This window comes from Pristiophorus japonicus, chromosome 1, assembly GCF_044704955.1.
Source record: "Pristiophorus japonicus isolate sPriJap1 chromosome 1, sPriJap1.hap1, whole genome shotgun sequence".
Lineage (NCBI taxonomy): Eukaryota > Metazoa > Chordata > Chondrichthyes > Pristiophoridae > Pristiophorus > Pristiophorus japonicus.
In genome coordinates this window covers 514941583-514956979 of record NC_091977.1, presented here as the reverse complement: position 1 = coordinate 514956979, position 15397 = coordinate 514941583, and the positions used below count along the sequence as shown (strand labels likewise).

General features: G+C 44.9%; 1 protein-coding gene across 8 annotated transcripts in view; it reads right to left on the bottom strand.

The window, feature by feature from the left end:
* The window catches only part of LOC139277433 (receptor-type tyrosine-protein phosphatase mu-like), a 1220924-nt gene that overhangs the window by 484665 nt on the left and 720862 nt on the right, over window positions 1–15397 (bottom strand). For all 8 annotated transcript variants that reach the window (XM_070895883.1, XM_070895900.1, XM_070895892.1 and 5 more), the window contains exon 9: window positions 8000–8109. In XM_070895883.1, coding sequence (XP_070751984.1) covers window positions 8000–8109 — 110 coding nt within the window. The remainder of the gene's footprint in view (window positions 1–7999; window positions 8110–15397) is intronic.

Here is a 15397-nt window from a genome sequence, read left to right as displayed (position 1 = left end):
TCTCATTCTTCTGAACTTCATCCAAGTATAGCCCAACCTACTCAACCTTTCTTCATAAGACAACCCCCTCATCTCCAGAATCAACCTAGTGAATCTTCTCTGAACAGCCTCCAATGCAAGTATATCCTTCCTTAAATACGGAGACCAAAACTGTACACAGTACTCTAGGTGTGGCCTCACCAATACCCTGTACAGTTGTAGCAGGACTTCTCTGCTTTTATACTTCATCCCCGTTGCAATAAAGGCCAACATTCCCTTTGCCTTCATGATTACTTGCTGTACCTGCATACTAACTTTATGTATTTCATGCACAAGGACCCCAGGTCCTTCTGTACTGCAGCATTTTGCAATTTTTCTCCAGTTAAATGATAATTTGCTTTTCTCTTATTTCTGCCAAAGTGGATAACCTCACATTTTCCCACATTATACTCCATCTGCCAAATGTTTGCCCACTCACTTAGCCTGTCTATATCCCCTTACAAATTGTTTGTGTCCTCCTCACAATTTGCTTTCCCACCCATCTTTGTATCATCAGCAAACTTGGCAACATTACACTTGGTCTCTTCATCCAAGTCATTCATATAGATTGTAAATAGTTCAGGACCCAGCACTGATCCCTGCGGCATCTTACTAGTCACTGTTTGCCAACCAGAAAATGACTTATTTAGTTAGCTAATCCTCTATCCATGCTAATATATTACCCCCAACCCCGTGAACTTTTATCTTAGGCAGTAACCTTCAATGTGGCATCTTATCGAATGCCTTCTGGAAATCCAAATACACCACATCCACTGGTTCCCCCTTATCCACCCTGCCCGTTACAGCCTCAAAGAACTCCAGAAAATTTGTCAAACATGATTTCCATGTTGACTCTGCTTGATTGAATTATGCTTTTCCAAATGTCCTGCTACTGCTTCCTTAATAATGGACTCCAGCATTTTTCCAACCACAGATGTTAGGCTAACTGGTCTATAGTTTCCTGCTTTTTGTTTAAATAGTGGCATTACATCTGCGGTTTTCCAATCCGCTGGGACCGCCCCAGAATCCAGGGAACTTTGGTAGATTACAAACAATGCATCCACTATCTCTGCAGCCACTTATTTTAAGACTCTAGGATGTAAGCCATCAGGTCCAGGGGACTTGTCTGCCTTTAGTCCCATTATTTTATCAAGTACTACTTCATTAGTGATAGTGATAGTGGTTCCTCCCTCCCTATAGCTCCTTGATTATCCACTAATTTGATGTTTTTAGTGTCTTTTACCGTGAAGACCAATACAAAATATTTGTTCAAGAACATAAGAACATAAGAATTAGGAACAGGAGTAGGCCATCTAGCCCCTCGAGCCTGCTCCGCCATTCAAAAAGATCATGGCTGATCTGGCCGTGGACTCAGCTCCACTTACCCGCCTGCTCCCCATAACCCTTAATTCCCTTATTGGTTAAAAATCTATCTATCTGTGACTTGAATACATTCAATGAGCTAGCCTCAACTGATTCCCTGGGCAGAGAATTCCACAGATTCACAAGCCTCTGGGAGAAGAAATTCCTTCTCAACTCGGTTTTAAATTGGCTCCCCCGTATTTTGAGGCTGTGCCCCCTAGTTCTAGCCTCCCCGACCAGTGGAAACAACCTCTCTGCCTCTATCTTGTCTATCCCTTTCATTATTTTAAATGTTTTTATAAGATCACCCCTCATCCTTCTGAACTCCAACGAGTAAAGACCCAGTCTACTCAATCTATCATCATAAGGTAACCGCCTCATCTCCGGAATCAGCCTAGTGAATCGTCTCTGTACCCCCTCCAAGGCTAGTATATCCTTCCTTAAGTAAGGTGACCAAAACTGCACGCAGTACTCCAGGTGTGGCATCACCAATACCCTGTACAGTTGCAGCAGGACCTCCCTGCTTTTGTACTCCATTCCCCTTGCAATGAAGGCCAACATTCCATTCGCCTTCCTGATTATCTGCTGTACCTGAAAACTAACTTTTTGGGATTCATGCACAAGGACCCCCAGGTCCCTCTGCACCGCAGCATGTTGTAATTTCTCCCCATTCAAATAATATTCCCTGTTACTGTTTTTTTTCCCCAAAGTGGATGACCTCACATTTTCCGACATTTTATTCCATCTGCCAAACCTTAGCCCATTCGCTTAACCTATCCAAATCTCTTTGCAGCCTCTCTGTGTCCTCTACACAACCTGCATTCCCACTAATCTTTGTGTCATCTGCAAATTTTGTTACACTACACTCTGTCCCTTCTTCCAGGTCATCTATGTATATTGTAAACAGTTGTGGTCCCAGCACCGATCCCTGTGGCACACCACTAACCACCAATTTCCAACCTGAAAAGGCCCCATTTATCCCGACTCTCTGCTTTCTGCTAGCCAGCCAATTCTCTATCCATGCTAATACATTTCCTCTGAATCCGCGTACCTCTATCTTCTGCAGTAACCTTTTGTGTGGCACCTTATCGAATGCCTTTTGGAAATCTAAATACACCACATCCATCGGTACACCTCTATCCACCATGCTCGTTATATCCTCAAAGAATTCCAGTAAATTAGTTAAACATGATTTCCCCTTCATGAATCCATGTTGCATCTGCTTGATTGCACTATTCCTGTCTAAATGTCTCGCTATTTCTTCCTTAATGATAGCTTCAAGCATTTTCCCCACTACAGATGTTAAACTAACCGGCCTATAGTTACCTGCCTTTTGTCTGCCCCTTTTTTTAAACAGAGGCGTTACATTAGCTGCTTTCCAATCCACTGGTACCTCCCCAGAGTCCAGAGAATTTTGGTAGATTATAACGAATGCATTTGCTATAACTTCCGCCATCTCTTTTAATACCCTGGGATGCATTTCATCAGGACCAGGGGACTTGTCTACCTTGAGTCCCACTAGCCTGTCCAGCACTACCTTCCTAGTGATAGTGATTGTCTCAAGGTCCTCCCTTCCCACATTCACGTGACCAGCAATTTTTGGCATGGTTTTTGTGTCTTCCACTGTGAAGACCGAAGCAAAATAATTGTTTAAGGTCTAGCCATTTCCACATTTCCCATTACTAAATCCCCCTTCTCATCTTCTAAAGGACCAACATTTACTTTAGTCACTCTTTTTCTTTTTATATATCGGTAAAAGCTTTTACTATCTGTTTTTATGTTTTGCGCAAGTTTACTTTCGTAATCTATCTTTCCGTTCTTTATTGCTTTCTTAGTCATACTTTGCTGTCGTTTAAAATTTTCCCAATCTTCGTCTCTGACATTTCCCTGTTCTGCATTATTAATTTCCCAGTCTCATCCTCTAGGGGACTAATATTTACTTTAGCCACTCTTTTTTTTTTATGTGCCTGTAGAAACTCATGCTATCTGTTTTTATATTTCGTGCTAGTTTACTTTCATAATCTATCTTCCCTCTCTTCATTTTTTTTAGTCGTCCTTTGCTGGTTTTTAAAAGTTTCCCAATCCTCTGGCCTCCCCAACTATTTACAATCTATATTAACGACTTGGAAGAAGGGACTGAGTGGAACGTAGCCAAGTTTGCTGACGATACAAAGATGGGAGGAAAATCAATGTGTGAAGAGGACACAAAAAATCTGCAAAAGGACATAGACAGGCTAACTGAGTGGGCAAAAATTTAGCATATGGAGTATAATGTTGGAAAGTATGACGTCATGCACTTTGGCAGAAAAAAATCAAAGAGCAAGTTATTATTTAAATGGAGAAAGATTGCAAAGTGCCGCAGTACAGCGAGACCTGGGGGTACTTGTGCATGAACCATAAAAGGATAGTGTGCAGGTACAGCAAGTGATCAGGAAGGCCAATGGTATTTTAGTCTTTATTGCAAAGAGGATGGAGTATAAAAGCAGGGAAGTCTTGGCCACATTGTATGCCCTTGTTTTCAATTTGACACCATCCCTTATTCCCTTAGTTAGCCACGCATGGTTATCCCTTCTCTGACAGTCTTTCCCTCTCATTGGGATATATTTTTGTTGCGAGTTATGAAATATCTCCTTAAATGTCTGCCACTGCTCATCAATCGTCCTATACTTTAATCTATTTTCCCAGTCTACTTTAGCCAACTCTGCCCTCATACCTTTGTAGTCTTCTTTACTTAAGCTTTGGACACTGATTTGGGAACCAAATTTCTCACCCTCCAACTGAATTTGAAATTCAACCATGTTATGGTCACTCATTCCTGGAGGATCCTTTACTATGAGATCATGTATTAATCTTGTCTTATTACACAATATCAGATCTAAGAGAGCCTGCTCCCTGGTTGGTTCCACAACGTACTGTTCAAGGCAACTCTCTATGAACACTCTATGAACTCTTCCTGAAGGCTACCCTGGCCAATTTGCTTTGTCCAATCAATAAGAAAGTTAAAAGCATACATGATTATTGCCATTCCTTTATTGGAAGCCTCCATTATTTCTTGATTTACACTCCTTCCAACAGTGTAGCTTCTGTTTGGGGGCCTATAGACTACGCCCACCAATGACTTTTCCCCCTTATTATTCCTTATCTCCACCCAAACTGATTCAACATCTTGATCCTCTGAGCCAATATCGTTTCTCACTAACGCACTGATCCCATCCTTTATTCACAGTGCTTGAGAGAGAGAGAGAGAGAGAGAGAGAGAAGGTGAGAGAGAGAGAGAGAGAGAAAAGCCGCGAGAGAGAGGGCAAGAGAGAGAGAGAGAGAAGGCGAGAGAGAGAGAGAGTGCTACCCCACCTCCTTTTCTGTCTCCTTCTGAATTGTCAAATACCCCTGAATATTTAGTTCCCAGTCCTGGTCACCTTGCAACCACGTCTCTGAAATGGCTATCAGATCATACTGATTTGTATATTATTTGTGCCGTTAATTTGTCTATTTTGTTACGAATGCTACGTGCATTCAGATAAAGAGCTTTTAAATTTGTTTTTTTTTTAAACTATTTTTTCCTGCTTTGATCCCACTTTCTGATTCACCTTTATGTTTATACATTCTGTCCCTTCCTGGCACGCTTTGGTTTGCATTTCTTCCAGTGCTGCCCTGCTCTACTGCCTTCTCCTTATTCTTTGACTTTTTAAATTTTCGTTCAGCTGAATCCTCCCCCCACTATTTAGTTGGAAGCCCTCTCTGCAGCCCGAGGATCACACATGACAAATGGCCACTGGAGGCCTGCTGGATCCTGTGCAACAGTAACCTGGCAATTGTCAGTGCCAGCAGTGGAGAAGGGGAAAAAAGCCTGGAGGAAATGTAACAAAAGTCAAACTCCAAAACTGCAGGGACATTCAGAAGCTCCGACTGTGCTGTATTACCATTTCAGTGGAATGTGCTCCCAAAAGCAATTTGCCCTTCTGAATATTTCAGTGAGGACACGTTAGGGCTGACTTTCTTCTATTTTGAATCGTGGAACACTCAGTGGTGCAAAGCCAAAGAAAATGGATGAAGATCCATAAAGCTGGGCCTCTACCCCCTTGATACTTCCTGAGGCTTCTCCAGTTTGGTGGAGGGTGCAAAGCAGCAGTGCATTCAGCAAGTGAAACCGCATAGAAATGAAGCAGGAGTAACGTCTCAATGCCTTTCGCCTCAATTTCCTGCCTCTATGCTTGCCGAATACACCAACAGATGTTCCCCTCACTACTTCTGCCAGCAGAATGAAAGCTGTCGGAGGGACAAGCAACAAGCACATGGAAGCCCCGAAAGGATAAGTAATTTCTTTCTTTACAGGATCAGTAGGAGGACAGTCAGGGCTGGAGACTTTCTGCCTGCACTTTGTGGGCAGCAATCAGAGGGCCCCATCACTACATGCTGTTTAGGCTTCTAAGTGGGGGAGAAATTCATGTAATTTGCATCTAACGTTAGCACCCCGCTAGCGCTGCCAGCGAAGTTAGCGGATACGCACACCAGTAGTGCCCCGGGACGCTGCCCCGGCAATGACAACATCATCGGCATGCGCAGCGACCCGTTTTCGTGCCGGAGCGAAGATTCAGTCGTGCCTCGTGAAGCCACCATGGGCGATGCTCACGCCAGCTTCGCAGGTCACGAACCACGCCACGCTCTGCTCGCGGGGAGAAAATTAAAGGGCAGGTACGGCGCGCAATATTTTTCAAATGGCCAACTTACCGGTCGCGGCCTCGCCTTGTCCAACTCGCGGGGTCCGTGCCATGATGTTGCAGCCCAGCATTCCGCATCTGTGCTGACATGGCACCCCGCTCCCCGGTGGTGAAGTAAGTGGTGGCCCCTTCTCTCCGATGCAGAGTCGGCAGCGTGCCTGCCCCTTTAATGGAAGGGGAGGGCCCTGCGCTCTGCACTGTGCTGGAAAATTCCCGCCTTAAGCACCCAGTCTCGCCCCGAGAGGAAGCGGAGCACGTGACATTGCGTTCCACTTCCTCTCGGGGACGGTAAACCCAATTTTGCTGCTGGGGCGGGACCTCCGCGCCGGGAACAGGAAGTCCCGCCTCTCAGCGGTTACGATTCCCAAACGGGGCAGTACCGAATTTAGCCCCCAAGGCCGATTAAACTGACCTGACCAGAAATACATGCAGGTTCAGGACAGGCGGAGCTCACTATGGGTTAAGTGTAGGGGGAAAAAATCAGTCCTGTTATTATTTTCCCCTATTGGAGTATTTTCTTTCTCACAAGATGAAAACAATTAAGAGCGCATTAGAAGGTGGGGAATTATAATTCCCTCAAGTCGGTGTGGGAAGAAAAGTCAGCCCATGTTCCCAGGCCTGATCATTAGCCAACGACCACCTGCCAGAAAGTACGTGTACTGTATGCACCTGTGAGTATGCTCACAGGTTTGTACAGCTGTTGTTGAGCCTATGACCATACTAGTCTGAAAAAGCCCAATCTCGTCTGATCTCAGATGCAAAGCAGAGTAAGGTCTAGTTAGTACTTGGAAGGAAGACCGATTGGGAATACCAGGTGCTGCAGATATTTGCTGTCACCACAGGCTGGTCACAACATTCACATTGCTGTCAACCAATCGCTTCTCCCTCCTGCGTTCAATTTCTATCTCACCCTCTCCATTTATGGCCAAGATGGCCATTAACCAGTCCGGTCAAGGGGGTCGTTCAGGCCGACTGCCTGCCTCTCTTCTGCGGGTACATTCGAGCCAGAGTGTCCCTGGAGATGCGGCACGCGGTGTTCACCGGTACGGTCGTGACCTTCCGCGAGAGGTGGGCACCAGAGGGACTGGAGTGCATCATCACCCCCAGCAACCAAATTTTAAGTTGATGGTCAAACATTCATTTGTTTATTTGTCAGTTTTAGTGCCCCTTTAATAAGGGTGCATTTGATTTACAGATCAACTAAAAATAGTTGTAGAGCTGTTGCATTGTGAGTGGCTTAGCCAGTCACGTGTTGTTCGCAAGACTCAATAAAACCCCAGTCAGTTGGGTCTAGGTTATCTACCATGAGGTATGCAGTTGTGAGCCTCGTGGATGAACTGGTAATGTGTTGTGTGATTGTTAAACCTTTGTTAATAAACCAACTAATAGCAATGTGTTGCTATGAATCCTTAAGCAAAGAACCCATGAAGCAAATACATTACAATATGTGTGCGGATGTCAGGGAGGATGTGATTGGGATGTGATTGGGTGAATAGCTTGCCAACACTCATTGTCTAATCTCACACGTGAAGGACGGCCACTTGCCAAGGTACCAAGGGGGGGTACAAATGCCCATTAAAAAAAGATCAAACTTTAACAGGAGATTGCACTTTTAAAAGCAACAAGGTGAAAATCTGAGAGAAAGAAAGAGCAGACTTTTAATTCATGAAGTGTATCCTCCATCATGTGCACAACTCACATTCAAGACCAGGAACCATGACAAAAGGAACATATAAATATATTTACAGTGTTTCATAATCACCTCCTCAAAAGTGTTGTTATGGTTATAGATGGGAAAATGGAGACAAATATACCAAAATAATAATACGCATATTTTTCACTGTGTGAAGTATAGAATTGCAAACTGCAAAATTGCGCAGCCATAAAATATATATTTTTACCTCATAAAGCGTGATAATACCAAATGTTTCAATCGGCTCCTTCCATTGTAGATACATCTTCTCCTCGAAGGTGCTTCCTTGCACTGAGTCGATGGGGATTGCACCAGGCACTAATGGGCAGACATAAAAAAAAAGTCAAAGGAAGGAATACGATTTTCTCTATCTACCTGACAGGGACATAGCTGCTTCGAATCTCTAGTGACATGTAATGGTCTGTAATCTTCACTCATTGTCAATGGAAACTCAACCTGCGGAGTTCAGTTTCATGACCTTAGCATCCACAAAACACGTAATGGCTGCTGAGGAACTTCAGAAGCACACCTTTGCAAAGGAAAGGCACAGAGACTATGGTACTGGCTGGACAACTCATGCCTGACAGTCACAAGAGAGTTATGGTCTAATTCCTCAGGCCAGATTAAAATAAAATTACTTTGTGTTTCTCCTTGGAAAGGTTTGATAGATTCTGGATAGAAACATTTCTAGTTTATCTTCCTCTTAAAAATATAGAAATATTTTATTTATTTATGACCTGGAGGAAGCAGATTATTGAGAACCAATATATTATGACTTCCTTGATGCAGTCCATTGAGGACCAATTGCAGAAGCCATCTTAATTGACAAAGTACCACATAATAGACATGTTAGCAAAATTGAAGCCCACTGGCTAAGGGACAGAAAGCAGAGAGCAGTGGAGAATGATTGTTTTTTCAGACTGGAGGGAGGTTTACTGTTCCCCAGGGGTTGGTATTAGGGACACTACTTTTTTTGATATATAGAACAGAGCGGTTAAGTTTCGGGCCGCGCCTAGAACGGCGCAGCCCCGACATGGATGCCCGTTTTTCGCGCCTAAATGCGCGACAAAAATGTACCTTGCAATTCTTGGGCTCCCTGCAGGTCCCTCGGAGCTCGGCGCAGCGCACAGACATCAGCGGAGGGCAGAGCCACAGAGTTGCGCCGATTCTGCAAGTGCAGGGGGGTGCGGCTAAGTTAAATGGGAGAACATCGTGCCAGCAGCCCTGCGCGTGCGCGTTGGAGCATGCGCGCACACGCAGTAGACCATAAATATTGGCACTCGGCCATTTTTAAAGGAACTTGAAGAAAAGTGCTGATTTGTTTCGTGGACCTCTGGAAAGGCTTGGGATTGAATTTTGGTGATTTTTTTGTGCCTGAAGGAGTGCTTTTAGCAGCACTGTTGAAGAAATCACCTGCTGAAATCAGTGAGTGCTGCTTTTTGCTGCTAAACTTTCAGAACAGGTGCTGCATCGGTGCATGCAAAATTCGGACTGTGTGTTTTGAAAAATAACTGTGTCAATGGAACAACGTCCACCAAAAACAAAGAATTTCTTGCATGAGGGAGTGGAGATATTAGTAAACGTCATTGAACAGAGATGGTAGGAGCTGGATACCAGCAACAGAAGTCGCATAAAAGTGCCACCTAAGGAAATGAAGAAATGTTGGAACCAAGTTGCAGAAGATTACTGCGCAGTGGTGCATATCATGAGAACTGGAAGCCAGTGTAAAAAGAAATGGCCCGGCCTTCGTCAAGTAGTTAGTGCAAGTAATATTTTCATTTTTTAATGTAATTGTAATTGTCATGTGACTATCTGTATGTCCAACCCTGCAGAAAGACGCACTCTGTAAAAAGTTATATTTTACTCTTTGCAGAAGAAATTGGCCCACAACAAAAGGGAAGCAACTCGAACAGGAGGAAGCACGCCCAATCTGCATCCACTGACACCCTTGGAACAGAGGGTAGCTGTCATGATGAGTCGTACATGGAGAAAAGCAATTAGTACAGCATAAGCTGGGCCCGCACATCGTGGCCCTTCAAATCAACCTGCTGCCTGGCCGGCTATGTGTGAGAGTACTCATGCCACCCATCCTTCCCCCTCTCTTGTTGTTAAACATTTGACTGTTCTGATATATTTTGCAGAACATGATGATGATGATGATGATTCAAATTCCTGGGAAAGTGCAACCGGTTCTGGGGGAGGTGGGACCAGTACAAACTGGACAGTCTGCACCTGGGCAGGACCGGAGCCAATGTCCTAGGGGGAGTGTTTGCTAGTGCTGTTGGGGAGGAGTTAAACTAATATGGCAGGGGGATGGGAACCTATGCAGGGAGACAGAGGGAAGTAGAATGGGGGCAGAAGCAAAAGATAGAAAAAAGATAAGTAAAAGTGGAGGGCAGAGAAATCTAAGGCAAAAAGCAAAAAGGGCCACATTACACCAAAATTATAAAGGGGCAAAGTCTGTTAGAAAGACAAGCCAGAAGGCTCTGCGCTTCAATGCAAGGAGTATTCGAAATAAGGTGGACGAATTAACTGTGCAGATAGCAGTTAACGGATATGATGTAATTGGCATCACGGAGACATGGCTCCAGGGGGTGACCAAGGCTAGGAACTCAACATCCAGGGGTATTCAACATTTAGGAAGGATAGACAGAAAGGAAAAGGAGGCGGGGTGGCATTGCTGGTTAAAGAGGAAATTAATGCAATAGTAAGAAAGGACATGAGCTTGGATGATGTGGAATCGGTATGGGTGGAGCTACGGAATACCAAAGGGCAGAAAATGCGAGTGGGAGTTGTGTACAGACCACCAAACAGTAATAGTGAGGTTGGGGACAGCATCAAACAAAATATTAGGGATTCATGCAATAAAGGTACAGCAGTTATCATTGGTGACTTTAATCTACATATTGATTGGGCTAACCAAACTGGTAGCAATGCGGTGGAGGAGGATCTCCCGGAGTGTATTAGGGATGGTTTTCTAGACCAATATGTCGAGGAACCAACTAGGGAGCTAGCCATCCTAGACTGGGTGATGTGTAATGAGAAAGGACTAATTAGCAATCTTGTTGTGCGAGGCCCCTTGGGGAAGAGTGACCATAACATGGTAGAATTCTTTATTAAGATGGAGAGTGACACAGTTAATTCAGAAACTAGGTTCCTGAACTTAAGGAAAGGTAACTTTGATGTTTTGAGGCGTGAATTAGCTAGAATAGACTGGCAAATGATACTTAAAGGGTTGACGGTGGATAGGCAATGGCAAACATTTAAAGATCACATGGATGAACTTCAGCAATTGTACATCCCTGTTTGGAGTAAAAATAAAACGGGAAAGGTGGCTCAACCGTGGCTAACAAGGAAAATTAAGGATAGTGTTAAATCCAAGGAAGAGGCATATAAATTGGGCAGAAAAAGCAACAAACCTGAGGACTGGGAGAAATTTAGAATTCAGCAGAGGAGGACAAAGGGTTTAATTAAGAGGGGGGAAATAGAGTACGAGAAGAAGCTTGCCAGGCATATAAAAACTGACTGCAAAAGCTTCTATAAATATGTGAAGAGAAAAAGATTAGTGAAGACAAATGTAGGTCCCTAGCAGTCGGATTCAGGTGAATTTATAATGTGGAACAAAGAAATAGCAGACCAATTAAACAAATACTTTGGTTCTGTCTTCACTAAGGATGACACAAATAACCTTGCGGAAGTACTAGGGGACCGAGGGTCTAGTGAGAAGGAGGAACTGAAGGATATCCTTATTAGGCGGGAAATTGTGTTCGGGAAATTGATGGGATTGAAAGCCGATAAATCCCCGGGGCCTGATAGTCTGCATCCCAGAGTACTTAAGGAAGTGGCCCTAGAAATAGTGGATGCATTGGTGATCATTTTCCAACAGTGTATCGACTCTGGATCAGTTCCTATGGACTGGAGGGTAGCTAATGTAACACCACATTTTTAAAAAGGGAGGGAGAGAGAAAGTGGGTACTTACAGACCGGTTAGCCTGACATCAGTAGTAGGGAAAATGTTGGAATCAATTATTAAGGATGAAATAGCAGCGCATTTGGAAAGCAGTGAGAGGATCGGTCCAAGTCAGCATGGATTTATGAAGGGGAAATCATGCTTGATAAATCTTCGAGAATTTTTTGAGGCTGTAACTAGTAGACAAGGGTGAACCAGTGGATGTGGTGTATTTGGATTTTCAAAAGGCTTTTGACAAGGTCCCACACAAGAGATTGGTGTGCAAAATCAAAGCGCATGGTATTGGGGGTAATGTAATGACGTGGATAGAGAACTGGTTGGCAGACAGGAAGCAGAGAGTCGGGATAAACGGGTTCTTTTCAGAATGGCAGGCAGTGACTAGTGGAGTGCCGCAGGGCTCAGTGCTGGGAACCCAGCTCTTTACAATATGCATCAATGATTTGGATGAAGGAATTGAGTGTAATATCTCCAAGTTTGCAGATGACACTAAACTGGGTGGCGGTGTGAGCTGTGAGGGGGACGCTAGGAGGCTGCAGAGTGACTGGGCAGATGCAGTATAATGTGGATAAATGTGGGGCAAAAACACGAAGACAGAATATTATCTGAATGGCAGCAGATTAGGAAAAGGAGACCTGGGTGTCATGGTTCATCAGTCCTTGAAAGTTGGCATACAGGTATAGCAGGCGGTGAAGAAGGCAAATGGTATGTTGGCCTTAATAGCTAGGGGATTTGAGTATAGGAGCAGGGAGGTCTTACTGCAGTTGTACAGGGCCTTGGTGAGGCCTCACCTGGAATATTGTGTACAGTTTTGGTCTCCTAATCTGAGGAAGGACGTTCTTGCTATTGAGGGAGTGCAGCGAAGGTTCACCAGACTGATTCCCAGGATAGCACGACTGACATATGAGGAGAGACTGGATCAACTGGGCCTTTATACATTGGAGTTTAGAAGGATGAGAGGGGATCTCATAGAAACATATAAGATTCTGACGGAGCGGGACTGCTTAGATGCGGGTAGAATGTTCCCGATGTTGGGAAGTCCAGAACCAGGGGACATAGTCTTAGGATAAGGGGTAGGCCATATAGAACTGAGATAAGGAGAAACTTCTTCACTCAGAGAGCTGCTAACCTGTGGAATTCCCTGTCGCAGAGAGTTTTTGATGCCAGTTCATTGAATATATTCAAGAGGGAGTTAGATATGGCCCTTACGGCTAAGGGGATCAAGGGGTATGGAGAGAAAGCAGGAAAGGGGTACTGAGGGAATGATCAGCCATGATCTTATTGAATAGTGGTGCAGGCTCGAAAGGCTGAAAGGCCTACTCCTACACCTATTTTCTATGTTTCTATGATGATGGCAACTCTGAGGATCCTGAAGATCCAGAACAAGAACCAGTATAACCAGATGCGGACGATCCAGATTGGATGATGGCGGCGATGACTGAAATGTCTACAGGGGAGACCTTCCAAATTAATGTTTATGAGCCCACATTAAGGGGCATCAGAGTTTCAACCCCTTGCATCGGATCTGGTTCCACCTTCCATGGTTTTGATTCTGCTGTTGCGGGTCCCAGTGCTGCTGCTGGTGTAATGCAGCAGTTTATAGCCAGTGCACCACCATCTGAGCATGCGCCTCCCACACTCATAGGTTCTGGTTCCACCTTCCATGGTTTTGATTCCGACATGCAAGTCCCAGTGGTGCTGGTGATATCATGGAGCAGTTTACACTCATTCACTCACCATCCCAGCCCATGGCTCGCACTCGGGTGCTGCCGTCTGGAACACCGAGCATCCCACCATCCCTGCCCGCACCTCCCTGTGTCGTGGTGTCGTTTGGAACATCGAGCGCCCCACCGTCCCTGCCTGCACCTTCCAGTGTAGTGGTGCCGCGAGGCAGACCCAGGCAGAGGAGAAGGAGATTGGAGACAAGCTCTCCTGAGATGCAGCGTGCAACAGATGTGGCTCAGGTTGTGGCATTGGGTGTGGAGACCAATGAGCTTACCCGATCACTCATCGGTGGCGTCAGTGCAGTGGGTGAAGAGGTGACAGTCCTGACAGGAGAAATAGCAGTAATGACACGGGAACTTAAGGAGGGAATGTCCGAGGGAGTGCAATCGACGGCACAGGCCGTCAGGGAGGGCATGCAACTGATGGCACACGCCCTCATGGAGATAACTGCTGCAATAAGGGGCACACAGCCCAGCCAATCAAATGACACCCCCATGAAGAAGTGAACATTCACTGAGATATGGATGAGACATGGTTGCAGCCTTTCTTTGCTGCTTTTGTTCTTGTTCTTGATGTAGCTGTAGTAGCGTTTTTCAAATTAAAATTGTTTTGTAAGTTTTGTAACTTTACAACTTATAAGTGATCTTTGGGTTTTGAAGTGATCTTACAGTGTAAATGCTCTCACTTTTTGTAACATATTTAATTTTGCACCTAAAAGTGATCTTGAAGTTTAAGTGATCTGAAGAGTGTAAGATTTTTCACGTTGAAATTGTTTTGTAACTTATGTAACTTTACAAGTTTATAAGTGATCTTCAAGAGTCATATTAAAAAGTAAAGTTTGATACAACAAATATTTTATTCCAGTGACGTTAACTTTTCAATAAAATATTTTTTCATTAAAACTGAATCATGTTCCATGAACACAATACAACGTCAGAACAACTCCAAAGAATAAACATGTCCATGCACAACAGGTGTCGCAGAGCCCTCAGGCATTAGAAATTGAAGCGTTCACGGATAAGCTGCTGGTGCAGGGCTCGAGCAATCATTAAAGGAGCACGATGGACGGCCCTCCTCCAACCTCGTGCTCCGGCATCAGGCACTTGCATGCTTTCCTGATCGTCGTCATCATCCTCATCCTGCTCTTCCAAATTACTATCAGACACTGGACCCTCACGTGGGTCTTCTGGTTCCATTACCAGTTCCTGCTGCCTCATGATGGCTAAGTTATGGAGCATGCAGCACACAACAGTGAAGTGACCGACAATCTGAGGAGAGTATTGCAAGTGGCCTCCGGAATGGTCCAGGCATCGGAATCGCTGTTTCAATATGCCAATGGTCCTCTCAATGATGCTGCGTGTCGCAATGTGCGCCATGTTGTATTGACGGTCAGCTTCTGTCCGTGTCACGCGTAGGGGCGTCATGAGCAGGTGGCCAGGCCGTACCCTTTGTCTCCCAGTAGCCAGCTCTGCCCTTCTGGCTGCTGCTCAAACATGTCAGATATAACGCTGTTGCGTAGGATGAACGCATCATTCGTGCTGCCAGGGTATCTCGCATCGACTGACATGACACATGAGCTGCACATTGATGGAGTGGAAACCTTTTCTATTCCTGTACTGCTCGGAATCCTCCACAAGGCGATGTGGGTACAATCAATGCAGCCCTGTACCTTTGGGAAGCCAACAATCCTGAAGAAGCCCACAGCCCTCTCATGGACCGCTTGTGCGGTCATTGGTAACTTGATCAAGTAATTCCTCCGCACATACAGTGCAGCCGTGACCTGGTAAACGCAGGCATGTATTCCACTTTGAGAGATGGCACACACATCTCCAGTTGTAGTCTGAAACGATCCCGAGGCATAGAAGGCAAGTGCAGCTTTTACCTTCACTTCAACAGACAAGGCAGTTGGCGTTC